Source organism: Numida meleagris, chromosome 4 (genome assembly GCF_002078875.1).
Source record: "Numida meleagris isolate 19003 breed g44 Domestic line chromosome 4, NumMel1.0, whole genome shotgun sequence".
Taxonomy (NCBI): domain Eukaryota; kingdom Metazoa; phylum Chordata; class Aves; order Galliformes; family Numididae; genus Numida; species Numida meleagris.
This window is the reverse complement of record NC_034412.1, coordinates 73803904-73823174: the sequence shown is the minus strand read 5'-3', so window position 1 is coordinate 73823174 and position 19271 is coordinate 73803904. Positions and strand designations below refer to the sequence as shown.

General features: G+C 39.7%; 1 protein-coding gene across 2 annotated transcripts in view; it reads right to left on the bottom strand.

The window, feature by feature from the left end:
• The window catches only part of KCTD8 (potassium channel tetramerization domain containing 8), a 94278-nt gene extending 75247 nt beyond the window's left edge, over positions 1-19031 (bottom strand). Inside the window, exons 1-2 of one of the 2 annotated variants that reach the window (XM_021396291.1) lie at positions 18112-19031; positions 6332-6621 (exon numbers count right to left, since the gene is read on the bottom strand). In XM_021396291.1, the coding sequence (XP_021251966.1) occupies positions 6473-6621; positions 18112-18955 (993 nt within the window). In that variant the 5' untranslated portion in view covers positions 18956-19031 and the 3' untranslated portion in view covers positions 6332-6472. Of the gene's footprint in view, positions 1-6331; positions 6622-18111 lie in introns of those variants that run through there. The other variant, XM_021396290.1, reaches the window with a different exon arrangement.

Below are 19271 nucleotides of genomic sequence, written 5' to 3'. Positions count from 1 at the left end.
CATTAGTAACTTCATATGGAGGTGACATTTCAGAACCAGGAGGAGGCAAGCAAAATACTGAGGAGGGAAAGCAGTGGTAAAAACTCATAAATACCTTAAACGTTTACTTCAGGAATGCCAGATTATCAAAACTGTATAGGCCAAACATTTTGTTTTGTTTAACAAAAACACAGACACAGTAAACCCAGGAAAACAGTCTGGAAGAGCACACTGCCTTATTGAGGGAATACAACTAGGACTACAAGTGTGAAAATCTAACAGATAAGTGTATTCCTTATGCTTGCAAAGCCTGATTCTTGAAAGCAAACCCACTGTTAAGTCATGGATATGAGTAAAGACAAGTCATCTGGGTGGTTTGAAGAATCCTGTCATTCGTTTATTCTTCAGATCTGACCAGATCCACCATGTGAGCCAAATAAAAATCTGCTATTAGAGCAAGTTGCTCGTGGTTGCCAGAACAAAAGAGGGTTTCTGCTGCTTCTCCAAAGTATTGGACATGGCTGTTAAAAAAAAAAAAGTGAAAATGGCTACAGATTTATTGATGAGATAATCACATTTTAATGAGACTATTTTTAAAATATAGCTGTCATGTTTCTTTACTACTTACTTTAAAAGTTTACAACTTATTTTTCTTTAGTTGGATTTTGATCTGCAGACTACAGGGATTGGATAGAGGAGTCTCTGAAAATGCAACTACGTTAATATTAAAGAGATTCTAGCTGTGTGGGATTCAGAAGGACCCTGCATCTCTGGATACTATGTATCATCCAGTCCCTGAAACTGCACTCCTAACAGAAAACAGGAAACATCACTCCCATTTTCAAGAAAGGGAGAAAGAAAGACCCAAGAAACTACAAGCCAGTGAGCCTCCTGTCTCTGCCTGGGAAGATCATGGAAAAGATCCTCCTGGTTGAGATGCTAAGGCACATGCAAGACAAGGTGGTGATCAGAGACAGCCAGCATGGCTTCACCAGGGGCAGATTGTGCCTTACCAGCCTGATGGCCTTCTGCCATGGAGCAACAGCATCAGTGGACAAAGGAAGAGCAATTGATATCATCCACCTGGACTTCTGCAAGACCTCTGATATGGTCACACACCACAACCTTATCTCTAAATTTGAAAGATAAGGATTCAGAGACTGGACTATTTGCTGGATAAAGAATTGATTGGAAGGTCACAGCCAGAGGGTTGGGATCAACAGCTCTAAGTCCAGGTGCTGAGTGGTGGCAACTACCACCTCCCACATAATTACAAAAAACATTAGCCTCGCTCTAGCACAATATTCTGGATAAATTCCAACTTTGCACCATTTGTTGCTTCCCCTATCTAACAAGGAATTGTTTAAGTGGTACTTCCAAATAAAATTTGCATTGCATTTTTATGGCTATCCAGCTGCATCTTCACTTCTGGCAGAGTTATGAAATGAATTATAGGCAGGATTATCACTTCTTGTGATATGCAAAAAATGACAGCAAATTACAGCAGCCTATTTTGCTAAAAGATTAACTTTCTGTGGACATCATGATAGAAGACAGGTAAACATTTCTTTGGCTTTCCTTCCAGCAGTATTGATGAATTTCCAGCTACTGTGGCAGACCTGGTAAAAATCAGTGTAAGAAAATTTGTTTTCCTGCATTTCAATTTGTTTTTATTCAGCTCATTCAGTAGGGATGCAGCAAAAAAAAATAAAATAAAATAAAATAAAGCTGAATAAATAAGGCAGAAGCTACATGCACTGAGGTCCCAGGAGACACTGATTTTAGTTAAATTTTCTTGAAGTAAACATATTCTTGGCAGTATTCTTCTCAGCCTCAGGCAAAAGGTTTCCTAATTTTAAAATGCTTACCTCCAGTGAGCAAGATAAAGGTAGTACAGCAAATTTATCTCCTGTAAGTATAAATTTGAATGAAACTTGAAACAATTACCTTATTTTTGAGCAAATCCCTTTTGTGAAGAGACATTTACATAGAGAGAGTTTGTTCTTTGGTAACAATTCACTTTCTGATACCATTTTTCAAGCTCTTTTACATCTTCTTTTGTTCAGACCTTTTTCATACAATTAGTTATTTCCGTGTCAGATCTCTTTTTTTCTTCTGACGGCTACTTGTCCATTTATTTATTATTTAATCACTCCAAATAGCACATGTGATTTTTTTTTTTTTAATAACTGCAGAGGTCGTTCATATATGCTGTTTTTCAAATTTCTACATCCTCCTTACACAGGTTTAAGTGGAGGTTTTCTTGCACAGCTGTGAAAGACAGGATTGAAAATATGAATGCCAAAGATTCAAAAAATGAATGACAAAGGGTTGTGGGTGGTGTTTTTTGTATGGATTTTAACATGCTTTTAACTCCCTCATCCATTAATTTCAAACATTGTATCTTAATTTGAAGTTAAATTTCAAGTCCAAGCTTCCCATTTTCAAGTTTCATGCCTTACTATCACATTTACACCTCCAGAGCCCATTTGTTTCTAACCACAATCTCTCTTCATCACAGTTCTGCAGACCTTTCAGTTAGTCAAAAGACTTCAAGCTACTGAACCTCCAGTATTTCACCTAACACACAGCTGAGGAGTGCATTCTCACCCGTAGGAGTATGTACGTGCCCTGGCTGCCCACTGGCACCAATACAGCAATACACAGGAGCCTCCCATCATCTCTCCCTTCTCCACATCCCCCACCTCTCCAGTTCCCAATTTTCTTGGAAAGAGAAAGGATCTGTTTTCCTTTCACTACACTTCTCAGTATAGACAACATATGGCTCAAAACTGTGAGGCAATCTGCTCTGAGTCTGGATGCACTCTCAATAAAGTACTTTGCTTTAAGTTTATAGATTTAATTCTCTGGGGAGAGCGCAGAGAGAGATTTGGTTCACCTCATCTATAGCCAATGCAAGCCTGGTTCATTCGGCTTGAATGGATTTTCTTTTGTATAAAGGAAGAGGGGAAATAATTTGCATCTTCCTTTGCACAACCACATGTGGCTGATCATAATCCAGCCTCCTGTCCGTAATTCTTTCAGCTATGCATGCATGAAGAAATATGAAACAGGATTTCTTCCCCCTTGGATAAATTAAATTTATTCCTGTCTTGCGCTAGTGCTAATGCACTGCCACCTAGTGTGGAAAAATTAGTATAACAAAAGCAGGGGGAAAAAAAAGGATTTGCAACATAGTAGATGAAATGTATCAGCCCCTCTTGAAATATTTTGAACACCTACACATAACATTCCTATCACAACATTAGTCATTCTTCTGAAAGAAAATACAAATAAGCTCTTCTTTTCATAGAAAACTTGACTTGATAGACTGCAGTGGTTTCCATTAGACAGTGCTATGACAGGGCAGAAAAGCTCATCAGAACCCTCAGTCTATGTAGCTTCGTTTGGAGTAACTTTGTAAAACTAGAAACAAAATTCTACAGTATTTAATGGCAGGAATCTCTTGGTGGAAAAGAACTTCTTAATGAGCTCAAACTTCATTTCAAATTCATTATGTCAAGGCTTTACTCTCTAACTCACCTTATCAGATGGACTACAGGACCAGATATCAGGAACTCTTCAAATCTTACCTCTATATCTACATTACCTGAGGATCTTCTCTTATTTTTCAAGAATATTACTCTCCATACACCCCTAAGTTTCTGTTGTTTTGTGCCCTGTGCAATTATCTGCAATAAATCTTATTCAATAGACACACAAAGAACACACACCTGTTTTGCCTGGACAAATTTTGCACTGATGAAGCCGCAAATAAATAATGTGAGCCAATGGAGCCTAGCATATTATTTTACAAAAGTTACAGATTGGCTACAAAGATCATAAACACCTCCCTATTTCTTCAGTTTGCTGTAACCTCTGTATTACCACTGTGCTAATCCAGGGGTTTAATTAGCGCAGATTACAGCGTTACTTGAGTTTTTTTTCTGGAAATATATCATGACAGTATGATTGAGCAGTACAATTATTCCATATCATCCCCATCACAACAGAAGTCTGCTTTGAATCCAGGCTGTACCAATGTCTCTGAAAGTCCAATAGCAAGATTCTGCATCTTGATTAAAATACTTGTTATTTTTGTCTCTAACGTGGCAATGAGCCTATTTTTTGATCCAGTCAGGTTTGGAACATCACAATTTTAAGAGAGAAATACGTGGATGGAAAGTCTTGTACAAAAAGTAGAACTCAAAAAAAAATATACAGAGGTAGAATTACTTGAGCATCATCTTCTATACTTGATAACACAACTCTTACACTGCATGTAGGATTTAGCACTACATAAAATGATTACTGAAAGAATATTTGTATTTTGATAACTGCAAGTAGCCTGTGTGTGTTTATATAGCTAAACTGAATGCAAAGACTTCGAGAAGTTTTTGACTAAGATTGAACAGATAACTTCTTGTGCAAAGCAATCTAGGAATGCTTTTGAATTACAAGTCATACAGTAAATAAAATTACTTCGACACTAACCATGCTGATAAGCACATGGGATCACTGGGATATTTATCTATTTAAGAATGTATGAAATAATGGAAGTTACACATGATACAGCAATAACATCCTGAATCATGTTAGTACAGCTTTCCATTTCTTAAATATTATTAAAAAAGAAATAAAGTATCTTGCCAAGTATTTAATGCTTGTCAATAATTTTATAAGGAAAAATACCTTTCATAAAGTGCTTTACTTATCTCAAACCACCATAATATGACTCAGTTAGAATATTGAGTGAGGTTATCAGTTTAGCTAATGACTTTTCTTTAAGTATTTATAGATGTAATATATATATTTAACTAAGGTAAGTCATAACCTTAAGTAACCTTAAATTAAGAAATATTTACTGTGTTCTTAATTTGTTGCTGTAGTTCCACTAGTAGTCTACAAATAAAGGTAGAAAGAGTCACTGAAAAGCTTTGAAAACACAGATACTAGGCTCCTGATTCGCATGATCACACATAAATAAAAGGATTTTATTTTATAACATAAAACAATTATGCAGCCTTCAATTTTGTGAAGAAAAGCTTGCAGCTGATAACACAGACATAAACAGAATTATGAGATAAATTAAATTCTGGAGAAGAGCCTGAAAGAAGTCTCGAGAGGCTGCCCCATGCAAACTGCTTCAGAGCTAAACTTCACGTAACACCAACTTAGGGACAGAAGGGACCTGCTAAAACCTTGTGACTGCTTTTCCTCAGGAAAAAATCATCTACAGTGAGGGTGGTGAAGCACTGGAACAGGTTGCCTAGTGTTATGGTTGATGCCCCATCCCTGGAGACTTTCAAGGCAAGGTTGGATAAGGCCCTGGGCAACCTGATCTGGCTGTGGTGCAGGGGAGTTGGACTAGACGGGCTTCAGAGGTCTCTTCCAACTCTAAGGATTCTACAGTTCTATCCCTTCCTCTCCTCTCTGTGAAGGAGAGATCCTGAGGAAGAGCAGGCATTCACCCTTCTCCATCACTCTCCCAGAAGCAAAGCACAGCCAAACTATAGAGTTTTAAGCACAATGTCCCATAAGTTCTCTATAATATTTAATGTAGACAGAAGGGAATAGATAGTTAACACCATTACGACATGCATACCTTCCTTGAGTGGATGTAGGTGAACTCATAATGAGGTATCAATACTAATCTGCCCAATTACCACGAATGCTGGTGGAAAACACAGCATGTTAGCAAAACAAGCATTACCCCAGAGAATAACTTTCAATGAGTAAACATTTTAGCAGGTATAGCTGTCAATTTCATTGACATCAAAATTGTTTTGACAACTTACAACAGTTATAAGACCTGACTTTAGGTATTTTTATAATGCTTCTTCTTGAAAACTACTCATATATATTCATCTATTAGGTGTCAATCAATGCAAGCAACACTACTTTTTGTTTTAGTCTGCTAGCAATATATCCTAAATAACCACCTCGCTATTATGTCACACATTCATTCAGCTGAATTGATTCAGCTGTACAGATGTGAGAAACTGGTCTATGCATAGGATTGTCCTGTCTTGGACAGGACTGTGCTCTTTCTTGCTTATGGAAAGAAAATAGAGTTCATGACTTCGAGTGTCCAGCAGTTTCTTCTAGGTATAATACAACAGATGAAATAACAGTAGTAGAAACACATAATAAATTTCTTCTTTTGTCAGACTGCAATCAAGATTACCACTAGATTACCATTCTTCTCTTGTATGAATTATAGGGATAAATAAGAACACCATAAAACACACACATCTACACTCTCTATATCTTATGATGAAAAAATTGTAGCATGACAACACCTTCTTGACAGCATCTTAGCATTTTATTGAAGATGCACCACAGTGGAAAATATGGTGGGTATGAAGTCTTCAAACATCAAGGAAAGGGAAAAGGTTCTAATGTATCATTTTTTCTTCACATTTAGTTAGTTTTTCATGGTGATAAAGCACACATAGCTGTAAAAGATGACTTTCTATCCAGTGGAACACAATTAAAATACAGCACAAACACAAAACCACAAAGTCAAAATAGAAATTGCCCCAGAAGCGCAACATATTCTACGGTAAGTCGTAGGAGGTTTCTGACACTTCCTTGCAAGGCCCTGAGTAGCTGTAGAAATCCACCACAGATCAGGCATACCTTAGGAATAAAGTATGAATTATTAAGTCAGTACTTACAGATTAATATAAAGCCAGGATAACCACTAAATTTTTCAGATTTCTTCTTTCAAGTAACAAGTGATCAACCACCACAGTGTCACCCACTGAACTCAGCTAAATTTTAGGAAAATATATTCTAGACCATAAGCATTGATTTGGAGCTCAATTTTAGTCTCATGCTGTTCTCAAATATGACTAATTATATGGTTCATTAAAACGTAGCCTATTGATGAAAATATGATAACTTCTATTCAAAAAATACGAAGTATTTTTTTTAAAAAAAGAAAATAGAGCATCTTCTAGAACTTGAGATTATTTTCACAAAGCACAGCTAAGCAAAGCTCCAAGTTCCTTTAAACTTTTCATGCATCTTAAGCATGACAACATAGATCGCCTTACATAGAGTCATGTTGTCAATACTAATTATAAATCAAGTCTCTGTTTTATATAGTCTAAAAAGCAAATCAAATATTTTTCTTCCTATGTGCTTTTATTCTAAGTTACCTGTTGCTTAAAATGACGTTTTTCCCCTCTTATATTTTGCACTCAAACATAAAGAGTATTAGGAACAAATTTACAAAACTTAAGTTTGATGTGAAATTTGCACCACTTAAGCAGCATCATTGTAGAAGCCTAAATAACATGCAGCATCACTGAATAAATATTAGCTAGATATAACTCTCATCGGTGCCTTTGACCAGAAACCTGCCATTTTCACAAGTAAGAGTAACTGAAACCTTTAGTTCCTGTGTATTTTGTGTATTAAAAGTTCATGAAACTACGCAGAAGGAAAACAAAAATCAAAACACAAAGCAGTCCTGTGATGATGGTGGCCTGACAGGAGCCCTCAGAAAATGCTGCTCTTGGCTTCTCTGCTCATAGTCACAGAAAGCATGTGTGGCCATAAATGCTTTCCATCCATGGTTGCCAGGGCCAAGGCCACCACAAGGCTGAAGGACCCCAACTGCCTACCTAGTACTCCTACATGGCCCAGAACCCCACATCAGGCTGCAGGGTAGAATAAAACACAGGTTTTATTTTTTTTTAAAACTGCTGAATAAAACACAGGTTTTATTCATCACTTCCAAGGCAAGAGGATTTAGGAAGAAAGCACTGCCAGAGCTCAGTCATCAAGGATATGATTAGACAGGCAACATTTACCCTAATCTCTCCTACAGCAAGTGTTTTCTTCTTCCTGTAATTAGATGTGATCACAGATGCAGTTATTTGGGGGCATAATTTCACCAATTTAGACACAAACTACTTCCACTGCAGGTGGAAAAAGCAAGTAATGAAAGGGGGTGAGTGAAAATGTGAGTGTTGTTATGACTGGAAGCCAGGTTGATGGCTAAAGTTCATGTGAATCTATAAAGTTGGTAGCCGATGGGGTAAAACTTCAGGAATTCCACCAGTACTAAAAACATCACATACTAAAAACCAACACTTTCCTAAAAGCTTGTATCTTTTATCTTATGGGATTATAGAATTATTCTGAAGCTGAAGGATAATGCAATTTGTTATTCCAAACGTCTTGTTTGTTTCCTTTGTAAGGGATTTTTGGAAGGGATGAGTGGTAGCTTAAGGAGATGAACTTTGTCTGTCTTTGTAACATTTAGAAATGGTATATTCACTTACAGCAACCCCAGAGACAAACTGACAGCATGAAGAAATTTCACAGGAAAAAAAGAAAATGGTCGAAGATTGATGTTTGTGAGTTACAACAACACTGAAACAGGTTAATATGCACTGCTTTCTGATGAACTGCTAACAGAAAATTAAACTCTGTGGATACAAGGAAAGTAAAAGTTGCAAGCAGAATTACAGGCTACATTAGTCTTAGTTATATTCCTTACACTTCTTTAGTTTCTGTTTTTAATAAAAGACGTTTAATGTATGGGTTACTCCAAAAGTAATGCTTCCTATTTATTTCCATGGAAACTACAACAGATACAAAGAGCACAAGATCATTGTTAGATAAAGCAAATTCACAACTACAAAACACTATTCTTTTCAATGTAGTCACCACCATTAGCTATGGATTTTTGAGAGCAATGAACAAGCGCCTGCATTCTGTGCTCTTAAGAATCTGCATGGCTGTCCACAGTATGGCTTGACTTTCACATTGCTGTCACCACTGTTGAAAGGCACCAGCCACCACCTCACTGTGCCCCTCTGCTGCCATCTGTCACACAGCAACAAGATGTAGTGAATATCAGTGGGAAGGTTCCACCTCTACTGCCATATCACCAGTATCTGCCTCTGACCATCATGGGCCAATGTAATAAATGTAGGAGTCATTACTTTGAAAGCAGCCCTTCCACAAGTATAGACACATGGTTCTGTGGACTGGTACTATGAATGCATGTCACTCAGAAGGATATGAAGCCAAAATTTCAGAAATTAAAGTGCAGATACAACCTTTCTTGAAACTATTTTGCCATGCATTATATATAGCTGAATTATTTCGTTCTATTTTTTTCCTGAAGTCCAAGTAGCTTCGATAATATTGATCACACTTTTATAAGGTTGTATTCTGCTATTTTTGAAATGATGGCGTGAGTGATATTTAAATTCCTAAACATGGGAAAGAGACAAATATAGATGAAAAGGCAAGAATAGCCATGTCTCCACTTTGTTTCAGACCAATTGAAAAGCCACAGTAGGCATTAACAACAGAAATAGTAGCAGCTGCATGCAAATAACAATACAGAGAAATAACTGCCTATAAATGGGTGACTGTTAAGAACTAAGCAAAAGAAAATGTGTTTGTTAAGGAAAAAAAGCAGAAAAAATATTGTTTAGCTTTGTCTTTCTCTACTGCATTGTCTACACATTACAGTGATTAAGTTTTTCACTCTATTTTACAGACTTACTTTACCTGCTTTCTAACACTTCAGTAGCTCATTTTCACGTTATTTTGTATTCATGAGTTTCAATGAGAATGGAAGAAGTTTGGATTAAGGACCAGAAGCATTAGAGAATACTTCTACTAAAGCAAAATGGATATTTATCACCATTACTATAGTTCTGCAGGTATGGTTGGTTTAGTTGGGATTGATTAACAAGTAGGAAGAACAAAAACAAAACAAAAACACACCTAGTTCAAGTAAACTGTAAGAGTCACCTTACAAAAATAACAGTTTTACACACATTTATATAATGGGTATATACACAATTCTGAACCTTTTTAAGATAAATAATCTCTAAAATAGATTTCTCCATGTACAAATACAGATACTACCCCTTTTTATTATACTTGTAAAAGACCAAGTCTACTCATTTGAAACCCTATAAGTGTCATTCATACCGTAATTTAGCTTACTGAGGAGCACATTTGGGAAAGAATAAATAGATTTGTCTCTGGCCTGTTGACATTAGAGATAACACGAATTTGATTTTTTTTCAAAATCTTTTGCTAAATTCATGTTTCTTTTCTGAAATTAATTATACCTGGAAAAAAAAACAAAAAAAACCCAACAAACAAACAAAAGCGCCTGCCCTGTCATTAAGGCATAATAGTTAAATACATGGCCAAGTGCATACCACTATCAAACTTCTACCTTTTATCAAACTTGCATCCAGCCTGCTTAGAGCAAAGTGAGAAAAGCACATGAAAACTTTAGTTCCTCAGTTCTGGAGCAAAGTGGGGAATTGAGGCAATCAGTTAAACAGAATAACAAAGGAAAAATGCAAAGCACTAGTGAAGGAAAGACAGATAGAAAAAGTATGTGTGACCTTAATATGTTTTTTTAATTCTGGAAATGTGTGGGGTTTTTTTTTTGTTTTTTTTTTTTGTTTGTTTGTTTGGGTTTTTTTTGCAGGAAAGGTTAAGAATTTTTTGAACACTTAAAATCACACTGAAAAATAATATTGCACTAGACCACTTCAGTTCTTTCATATTCCACCACCTTTGCCTGAATGTTAACCTGCTCTTTTGGGTACTCTTACCTTCCAGAGCCCTAATCCACATGATATTTCTAAGTAGGTTATTGAAGAGGTCAAAGTTATCTCTGATGAAGTCCAGGCAAGACTTTTTGCCCTGCTTCCTCTGTGTAAGATCCTGAACTCCACCATTTCATGAACAATGTTACTAAATTATACACTTATGAATACCACTAACAATGCATTTATACAAGATACATTTATCTATGAATATAGACATGCTTGCACTAGAATTTCAACATTACTTTCTTGTAGTATATAAAACATTTACTGGTAAAAAGCCACTAGAATGATAGTACACAATTTCCATGGAATTCAGTGACATAGTTATAAATCTTGAAAGAATATGCAAACATCCAAATTCAATAAAAAAGATAAAGCAATTTCACTATTAACCTAAGTTGCAGAAGTCTGTTTGCGACAAAACATGACAAGTCCCTGAGCACCGACTCCTCTGTCTCTCTAGGGATATTTGCTAATACTGCCAAAGAGTAAATCCCAGTAAGGATGAGGGAGAAAAGAAAAAAGCATTTGAACATTATAATAGATAAATAAAATATACTGATTTCATTTCTGCATCATTTCTTTGTGCTAATGCAAAGAGAACATCTGCATGTATTATGTTCAGTGAAACTGAATCTTTCTAAGTGAAGAGCTGGAATATTTAATTCTGTTAATAAGAATGAATTACAGCGTTGATTTCACTCTTTAGTTTTTCAACCTTCTTCTTCCCTGAAGGAAATGTGCAGCATTTGATGCATTAGTTATCCTTACAATGTGCATTCACACTTTGGATAGAGTTGCTTGTCTCTGGACTGTTATTCATAGTGTTTAAGAGGTGTTGTAGAATCAATTCTAAAAGGAAGCTTTATTACTTTTTATTCTATAATCCACTATTCTATAATCCAGTTTGCTTTCCTAACTAAGTGCATATCACAGCATACACAAGTACTACAAAACAAACAGAACAAGCACACAGCCCAGAGGCATGGCAACCACACAGAGGTGGCAGTCCTCCCAAGGCAGCAGCTCCTCTCTCTGTGCCTCCTTTGCTCAGAGACCCTGCAATAGAGTTCAGGCATATGGAGGAACAATGAGAAAGGGAACAATTGAATTTTTATCCAGCTACTACCAGTTGCAAAATGGTGTTGAAAGAATAATTTTAACAACCATAACTGACAGCAGTCCTGACACAGCTTATGGCCTGGCAGGCACCCAGAGGGCAAAGAATGGGTAAATATGCTGATCCCAAAGTTTGAATACTGTTTTGAGCAACTTTGGCCAAGACAGTACCAAGATAATATTCCATAACAAAGAGAAAACATTTTTAAAGCACTGTGTTCATCTCTTTGCTAGCAACATGGAACACTCATTGACACCACTGTGATATTTACAAGTGTGGCAAATTCCTCTAAGTATTTAGAGATGCGATTACAGAAATGAGGTGACACCTTGCAGCAAGATGTACTCTTTCATTCAAATGTCTTCTGAAACTAAATCAAAAAGTAACAAGTGTTTTCTTAACACATTCTGATAAAATGAAACCAAAATTGAATGGCATTAACAGCTGCAAGTGCCATGAAAACTATAAATCATCGCTGCTCGCCTCCTGCCAGGACTGTGTGTTCTACAAACAATTATGGCACCACATAATTACTCACATAGCTTGAATCTCACTTGATGTGAAAGACTAGTGCAAGACTATTTGGTGCTTCAGTCTCTATGAAGGTCTATCTTGCAGCTGTGAATGGGACTTGAGTGCAAGATTCACACACTATTTATGACTAATCCCATTTAGCTTAGCATGAACCGCCTTCCCAGAAAATCCATCCTGAAGCGTTTGACTTGGTAAAGAAAAATATGATTTGCCAGGTTATTTATTTAAAAGGATTTTCCACTAGGCTTTCAGTGACTCAGTTTATTAAAAAAAAAAAAAAAGCCATTACTATTCCTGCCACTTTAAGTGATCTGCATCTAGTGATGAGAAATGAAATAAAATCAACCTCAGATTAAAAAAAAAATGAACATCCTAACTTAGCTAACAGATGTTATCTGGTATAGTGACTCCAGATTACCTCAACAGTTATGTCAAGTCTAACAACCCTTAACCAAATAATCAGCCTGTGTTGTGGAAAAACCCTGTTGACCAAGGTCAACTCATCCCTGTAACAGACTTGCATGACTGGTAATAGAGTAATCCAAAGCTGGAGACAGAAAATGAGAGGGCAGCCCAGAGCATGGCCATGTTATTCACTTCCTCTGCAGTGGCATCCAGGATCTGTCCAGCTGCTGATATAATTCTGAGTTGGGAGTTACAGCAGGTACCACAATGGTCCTGAGCAGAGATGAGGCAAAATGGATGCACATGACCTCACATACTTTTTCCTTCTTTGCGCATTTAGATACCTGGCTTAGCTTGCCATTATACTAGCAGCCCACCAAAAAGTGACTGCTTATTTCTGGTTGCATTGTTTAGGTCACGCTGAGGTTCACCTAAGCCTTGAACAGTCCCTTTCTTTCTACCACTTCATTCTTTCCTCATCTCCTTAGCATTTCATCTACAGCATCTTAGAGAGGTGGCTGACTGGCTTTTCATTTTTGGAGACCTGTGTTTAAATGCAGAACTGTAGCAGGAAGAGGATAACATGAGTATTGTTGAACTCTTTCTTTGTGCAATGCTCACTGAATTCTTGTTCACTGCACAAATTCTCGTCACAGTATAATGGATCTGGTATTTGCTGCAAAGGAAAAAAGCAGCAGCAAAATTACCAGCCATATCACACTGTGAAAGCAAATACATTGCAAAATATATTTGATAAGCAGTAATGTTTTAATTTTAAATCATGAGGCTGGAATGATATTTTATGAAAAACTTTTGTACTTAAATTCTGTGCTTGAACAGCAGACAACTAGAAGTTCATGCTGACAATAAAGAAAAAAAATAAGATATGACTTGCTCATCCCACTGTTGAAAGGCAAACATTTCCCTGCAACTACTGTCATAAATCCTTGAAAATGCATGAAGTGATCTGACAACAATAAGCAGTTTTCCTGCAAAATATTACAGATCCAGCAAAGTCAGCTTCTCTAACACTGGAACTTTGTTCCCAAGCAATGCACAAGAAGTGTAAGTCTGGAATAGTTATCAAAACCAGTGTTTCCATTTCCAAATACCAGAAGCTGCTTGTGTCAAGGTGTCTTTACCTACTATTGATGCTGGTATATAATATCCAGAACAGATAATAACCACCAAGTTTACTTTTCAAATACTATGTAACAGTTCTAATCCTCAGCTCCAAACATCAAGGTGGTTCTACACTGATTAAAAATATAACATCATTTTCATAAAAGCAGAATGCAAATATAATGATTAAAATCAAATCACAAGTCACTGTACTGAATTTTGCATACTTCTACTCAAATGTAAAACTCAAAATGTTCCTTCTATAGCTTTTTTAGTGCAACAGGGTCTTTATACACTAGTCTTTATACACTAGCTGCAGAGGAATTCAGGTGTTTTTTCTTTTTTTAATTGAAAAGCAGAATTTGTTCTATTTTCTTTTTCATTACACGTTTTAAAAATCAGCCTCTCAAACTGAGTTGCTTGATTGAAATTGTGACTGAAATTCCAATGACAATTTCAGTATTCCAGATTATCTCACTATATCAAATGGTGAGATAAGAAAGACATTCTCATAATATTAATTAATGAGTCTACACTTTGATTCATCCTTCTATGCTTGGGGCATATATTTTGGAAGAATTAGAAGATAATATTATTATTTAAAAATAAATAATTAAAGTTGAACTGGTCTCATAAACAGAATATCCTGAAGTTTTATATCAGTTCTCCAGAGAAATAGAACTACCTGCACAATCACTCTAAATTTTAAAAGACTTTGTGCAATAGTCCTTCCAGGATCAATGTTTTTAGATTCTGATACTGTCAGAAATCTAAAGCTTTCCTACACTGTGCTTGTGATACATGAAGACTTGATGGATTAGATCAGTACCATCACACTTCCCTCTAACATTCTGCAGAGATGCAGTACTCTTCTTTTACTTTTTGGCTTAGTCTCCTCTCTCTAAGCCTTGTTAGTTCCAAGCATTCATTTTATACCCACACACAAAGGAAAAAAAAAAAAAAAAAGGAAGGAAGGAAAAAAAGTGTTGTATCTCAGACACTCCTTGTAGCAAAACCAGCAGTGATGGATGGAGGGAAGCTTGGCTTAGCATTGCCACAGAAACCACCCACTGGATGGTTCTCCTGAGCAGGTTCCCTCAGAGCAGCTCAGGGTTACCTGCCAACCCACCATTCCCAAGCTATTCCAGGGTGATGCTGAACTGAATTTAGGCCAGTGTAATCTCAGAGTGCTATGACCAAACAGAAAAATATGTGCCATAAGTTCATGCAAATGTCACCTGTTACAAACAAAATCAGGAGACAAAGAAACAGAAAACATCACATATAGAACAGGAGCATTGAAACAGCATATATGTCAAAACTTTTTTCATGAAACATTATTGCATTCTTCTTAGAGTATGCATGTCAATTCAGAACAGGCAGCTTCCAGCTGAGCACGAGGCTCTCAGCACCCATAAGTCAGATTGCATAGCAGATGTTAAATGCAAAATCCATTAAGACCAATTAGATTCTGCAGAAGAAGACTGTGTAGTAATAGCATGCACAGACAATCCTGCATTACACAACAGTATCAAGAGATACAGTGAAACACAAAAGAAAGGCAAAAGCTTAAAAATGCAAATTAGCCTTTCCTCATAAAGAGATTTGCCAACAGAAGGCCTGCTGAGCTGCCTGCAGCCATGTGAGACAAGAACTCCTCGTTTCTCGTCTCCTATTCCATCTAGGTGGAACTTATGTGAAGGCTATCACCTATTGCACACCGAGTAGCAATTAATCAGTGGTCCTGTATTGCAGCCCCAAACTGTAAAGAAGCAGAAGAGCTTGAGTCTCTTTCCCAAATTGCATACACACTTCATGTTGTATTAACAGAAGTAAATAACTCTGTGTACTAGGGTGAGAGCTTCCATACCTTAGAGACCATAGGTAGCCATCAGGCTCTGACTTTTATTATTTTTTTAAGGAATTACACAGCCTAAGAAAGACTGTCCCTGTACTTGTCAGGATGCACTGCCAAAAATCTGAAGCACTATCTCGAACAAGCCCCAGTTCTTGAATTGGAATTAATCTGCAACAACATTCGTGGATACCAAGCAATCTAAAAATTTAAGAAAAGTGTGTACAGTATAGGTAAATTTCATCGGCCACAGCATTTAAGAAAGTAATTTCCATTTTTTAAAGAAGTAAGATGATCTTTTCAACTCAAAATACCTAGTGAAGTTAGAGAAACAGAACTGAAGTCTATTCCAGAAGCAGAGACTAAAGGCCACCTTTGGCCTTCAAATGTTCCTCAGTAGCTCTTAGAAACCTATCCATGATCCAAGGTAATGGCTGGAATTCATATATCCTCATACATTTTTTTCCAAACACTTTCAGAGTAGTCCACAACTCCTCAGGAGAAATGATCAACGAGGACAAGGACTGTGTGGCTGCCACAGAGTCACAGACCAACAGCTAACATAGCTGCTGGTTGCAGAGGCTCATGCTGTGTACGAAGCTCTGGTTTCTTGAGTGAGTAAAGGAATACAGTCCTCACAAATGCTCTTGGAAAGACTACAGCCAGTAACCCTGACCAGCCTTCTCATGCCAGTATGGAGCAGCAAGGCAGGCTCGCATGGTTTTCTGTCCATTTGATAGATTCCTGTGCAGAAGTTGGGCAAAACTACAACAAGGACTCAGTCCGCCTAGGGATTTCATAATAAAGCATTATTTTTTATCAAAGGCTCCCATCAACTGAGCATTTAGTCCGATAGAAAAAATAAAATCCATTAAGCATTACTTCAGGCATTGTTCTTCACCTGTTCTCACTCAGCTGATTTTTCAAGTTATCTCCATGATACTTTGTTTTGGAAAGAAATAAAATCATCCAATCTTACAGAAATTTATAAAATTACTTAATTAAAAAGGTTTTTAAATGCATAGCTAAGCAATCAAAATTATGCTCCCCTTCTTTTCAGCCTACATTAGCTCAACCAATTTTCACACCCAGAAGCAGGAAAAGCATATATTAATATTAAGCAAAACCAGAATTTTTCAGTTAAATATCAAATTAAAAAATTAGCTACCTGCTTCACTTTTTATAACACAGTAAGCTGGCAGACTAAAAATCAAAACAGAAACAGTGTTGTACAACATCCAATTCATCCCTGGCATTATTCCACATAAATCAGTGGTAATACACTGGGGATTAATTTGGAACACTGATCTGAATTAGAGCACTGTTCTACACAGCAACCGCCTCATAACACGCATACATCATAACGCAAAACATTCTAAGCATCACAAATGCACACAAATAATTATGCACCTAACAAGCTATGTCAGAGCAAACAAGAGCAGCTATTCCATAGTTTTTACAACAGCAAGAAACTTCTACTGTTTTTAAGAATTAGTAGGTCCATTTTATTTCCGGAATGGAGATTTAATTACGACATATTTTACTTCACTAAGTCCACCCAGAAGAAAGCAAACCTCCACCCACTACTCATTTTTTACATTTCCTAATTAGATATGGCCAGCTTGCTAGGTTACATAATGAATCTCCAGAACTGTTTTAAAGTAGTTGTGAAGATTGATTTGAAGTACTCAAGTTTGTTCAGCAAAGGGCAGACACCAGCTATATAACACACAGTAGTTTAAGTATTTAATGAGTTTCTCCTCTGAACAGAAAACCGTTCACATTCACAGTGACTAGGTGCAGGACCCTCGCCGCTGCTGGGGCCGAGGGTCGCATCTCTCCTGTCACAGGTACAGGTGATGCTGAAACAACCGCTCAGGCAGAGGAGCCCACACAAAGGCTCGTGTACCCGGAGAACAGCGCTCCACTCGCGGGGACTACTCAACTCTCCGCACACACCGCAAGGCTTCAGGCTGACCTCTACCTTTCAAAGGCGAACCTCTGCCGGGGGCTGGTGCTTTCTACCCAGCTGCGTTTCATCAGCCCGAACCCTGTCCTGAGAGACTGGCTGAACGCCACCGCACAGGGGGACTTCCCATCTGCGAGCGACTCGTAACCCCCGGTGCTGCGGGGAGCCAACGAGCATTCTTACCTACGGGCTGTGAACACGCCGCACAGTTCCCGCGGGCTTTTCCCCCTTTCAGGCAGACTTCTCACTCCCCGGGCAGCTATCTCTGCCCTCGCTGCCTGCCCCATCACCCAGCGGCAGCGTACCCGTTGTCAGAACGCCGCTCAGACCGCAGCGGTAACGCTACCCCCCGCCTCGCTCCGCCGATCGGGGTCGAGACCCGGCGCGACGCCTCCGGGAGACCCCGGCACGGGGCAGGGGCTGTTCCACCCTGCACAGCCACCTCCGAGAGGAGGGGGCAGCCCCGATATCCCCGCGTGTGCATGGGGGGAAGGCTCTGGCGGTCCCAGAGAGCACTTACTGAAGAAGATGTACTCAGTGTAGCTGCTCCAGATCTTGTCGTCCCGGTACTGGTTGATGAAGGCGGCCGTGCCGGTGGAGTTGCAAGCCACCATGTGGAAGCCCGCCTCGGAGAGCCGATCGAAAGCTTGCTCTAGGTAGGTGAACTTGAGGTAGAAGCGGGAGGTATACTTCTCGGGGGGCCTGTCGGGGTCGCGGCTCTCGTTTAGGGTCTCGCCGAAGACCTCCTTGGCCAGAGCGATCCTGCCGCACACCATGATGCGGGCGACGCGGCGGAACTTGGCGTCCGCCTGGTTGTCCCGCACCGTGGTGTAGGAGCCGCGGTAGCCCACTGTGAGAAAGCCCGAGCGCTTATCCAGGCCGGCCCGCTGCAGCCGGTCGCTACTGCCCTGCGAGGTGCTGTCCTCCAGGTCGCTTTGGCAACCCTCGTCGTTGAGCGAACTCTGCTTGGTGACCTTGGGCGAGAGCAGCTTCACCAGATCGCCCAGCTGGAAGTATTCTGCCTCCCGCAGGAGCCGTTCCTTCTCGGGGAAGTGCTCGGGCAGTGCCAGCTGCTTGTCCCGCAGGTAATCCAGCACATACCTGAAGAGGAAGCCGTCGCGGTCGATGAAGAAGCGCGCCCGGCTGTCCCTGGGCAGCTGGCGGGCCGCCGCCGGGCCGCCCCGGCACGGCGAGAACATGGTGGCCAGCGTGCTGTCCGGGACGCTGAGCAGCGTGGAGTGCCTCGTCACGTACACTTGGCCCCCCACGTTCAGTTCCACCACCTCGGGGAATGGCGAGCCCGACGGCCCCGACACCATGTCGCTGATGGGCAGGATGCTGCCGCCCGCCTCCTTCAAAGCCATGGCTGCGAGCGGGCGGCCGCGAAGGAGGATCTCCCTCCTAAAAAAGGCAGCCTGATGCTTCCCTCCCTCCCCTCCACCCACCCCACCCCTCCTCCTCCTTTCCCCGCCGCCCGCCGCGCCCGGAAGCGCCCGGACGGAGTTGCCGCTCCCGCCGCCCTCCGGCACCGCGCAGCGGCTGGGGGGCGTGCGGCTCCGGTCCTCTCCTGCTCGCTGAGCCCTCACTGCCCCGCAGTGGGACGGGCCCGGCCCAGCGCTGCGCTGCGCTCCGCCCGGCGGTAACGGGGGCTGCGGGGTACCGCGCTGCTCAGCGCCGAGC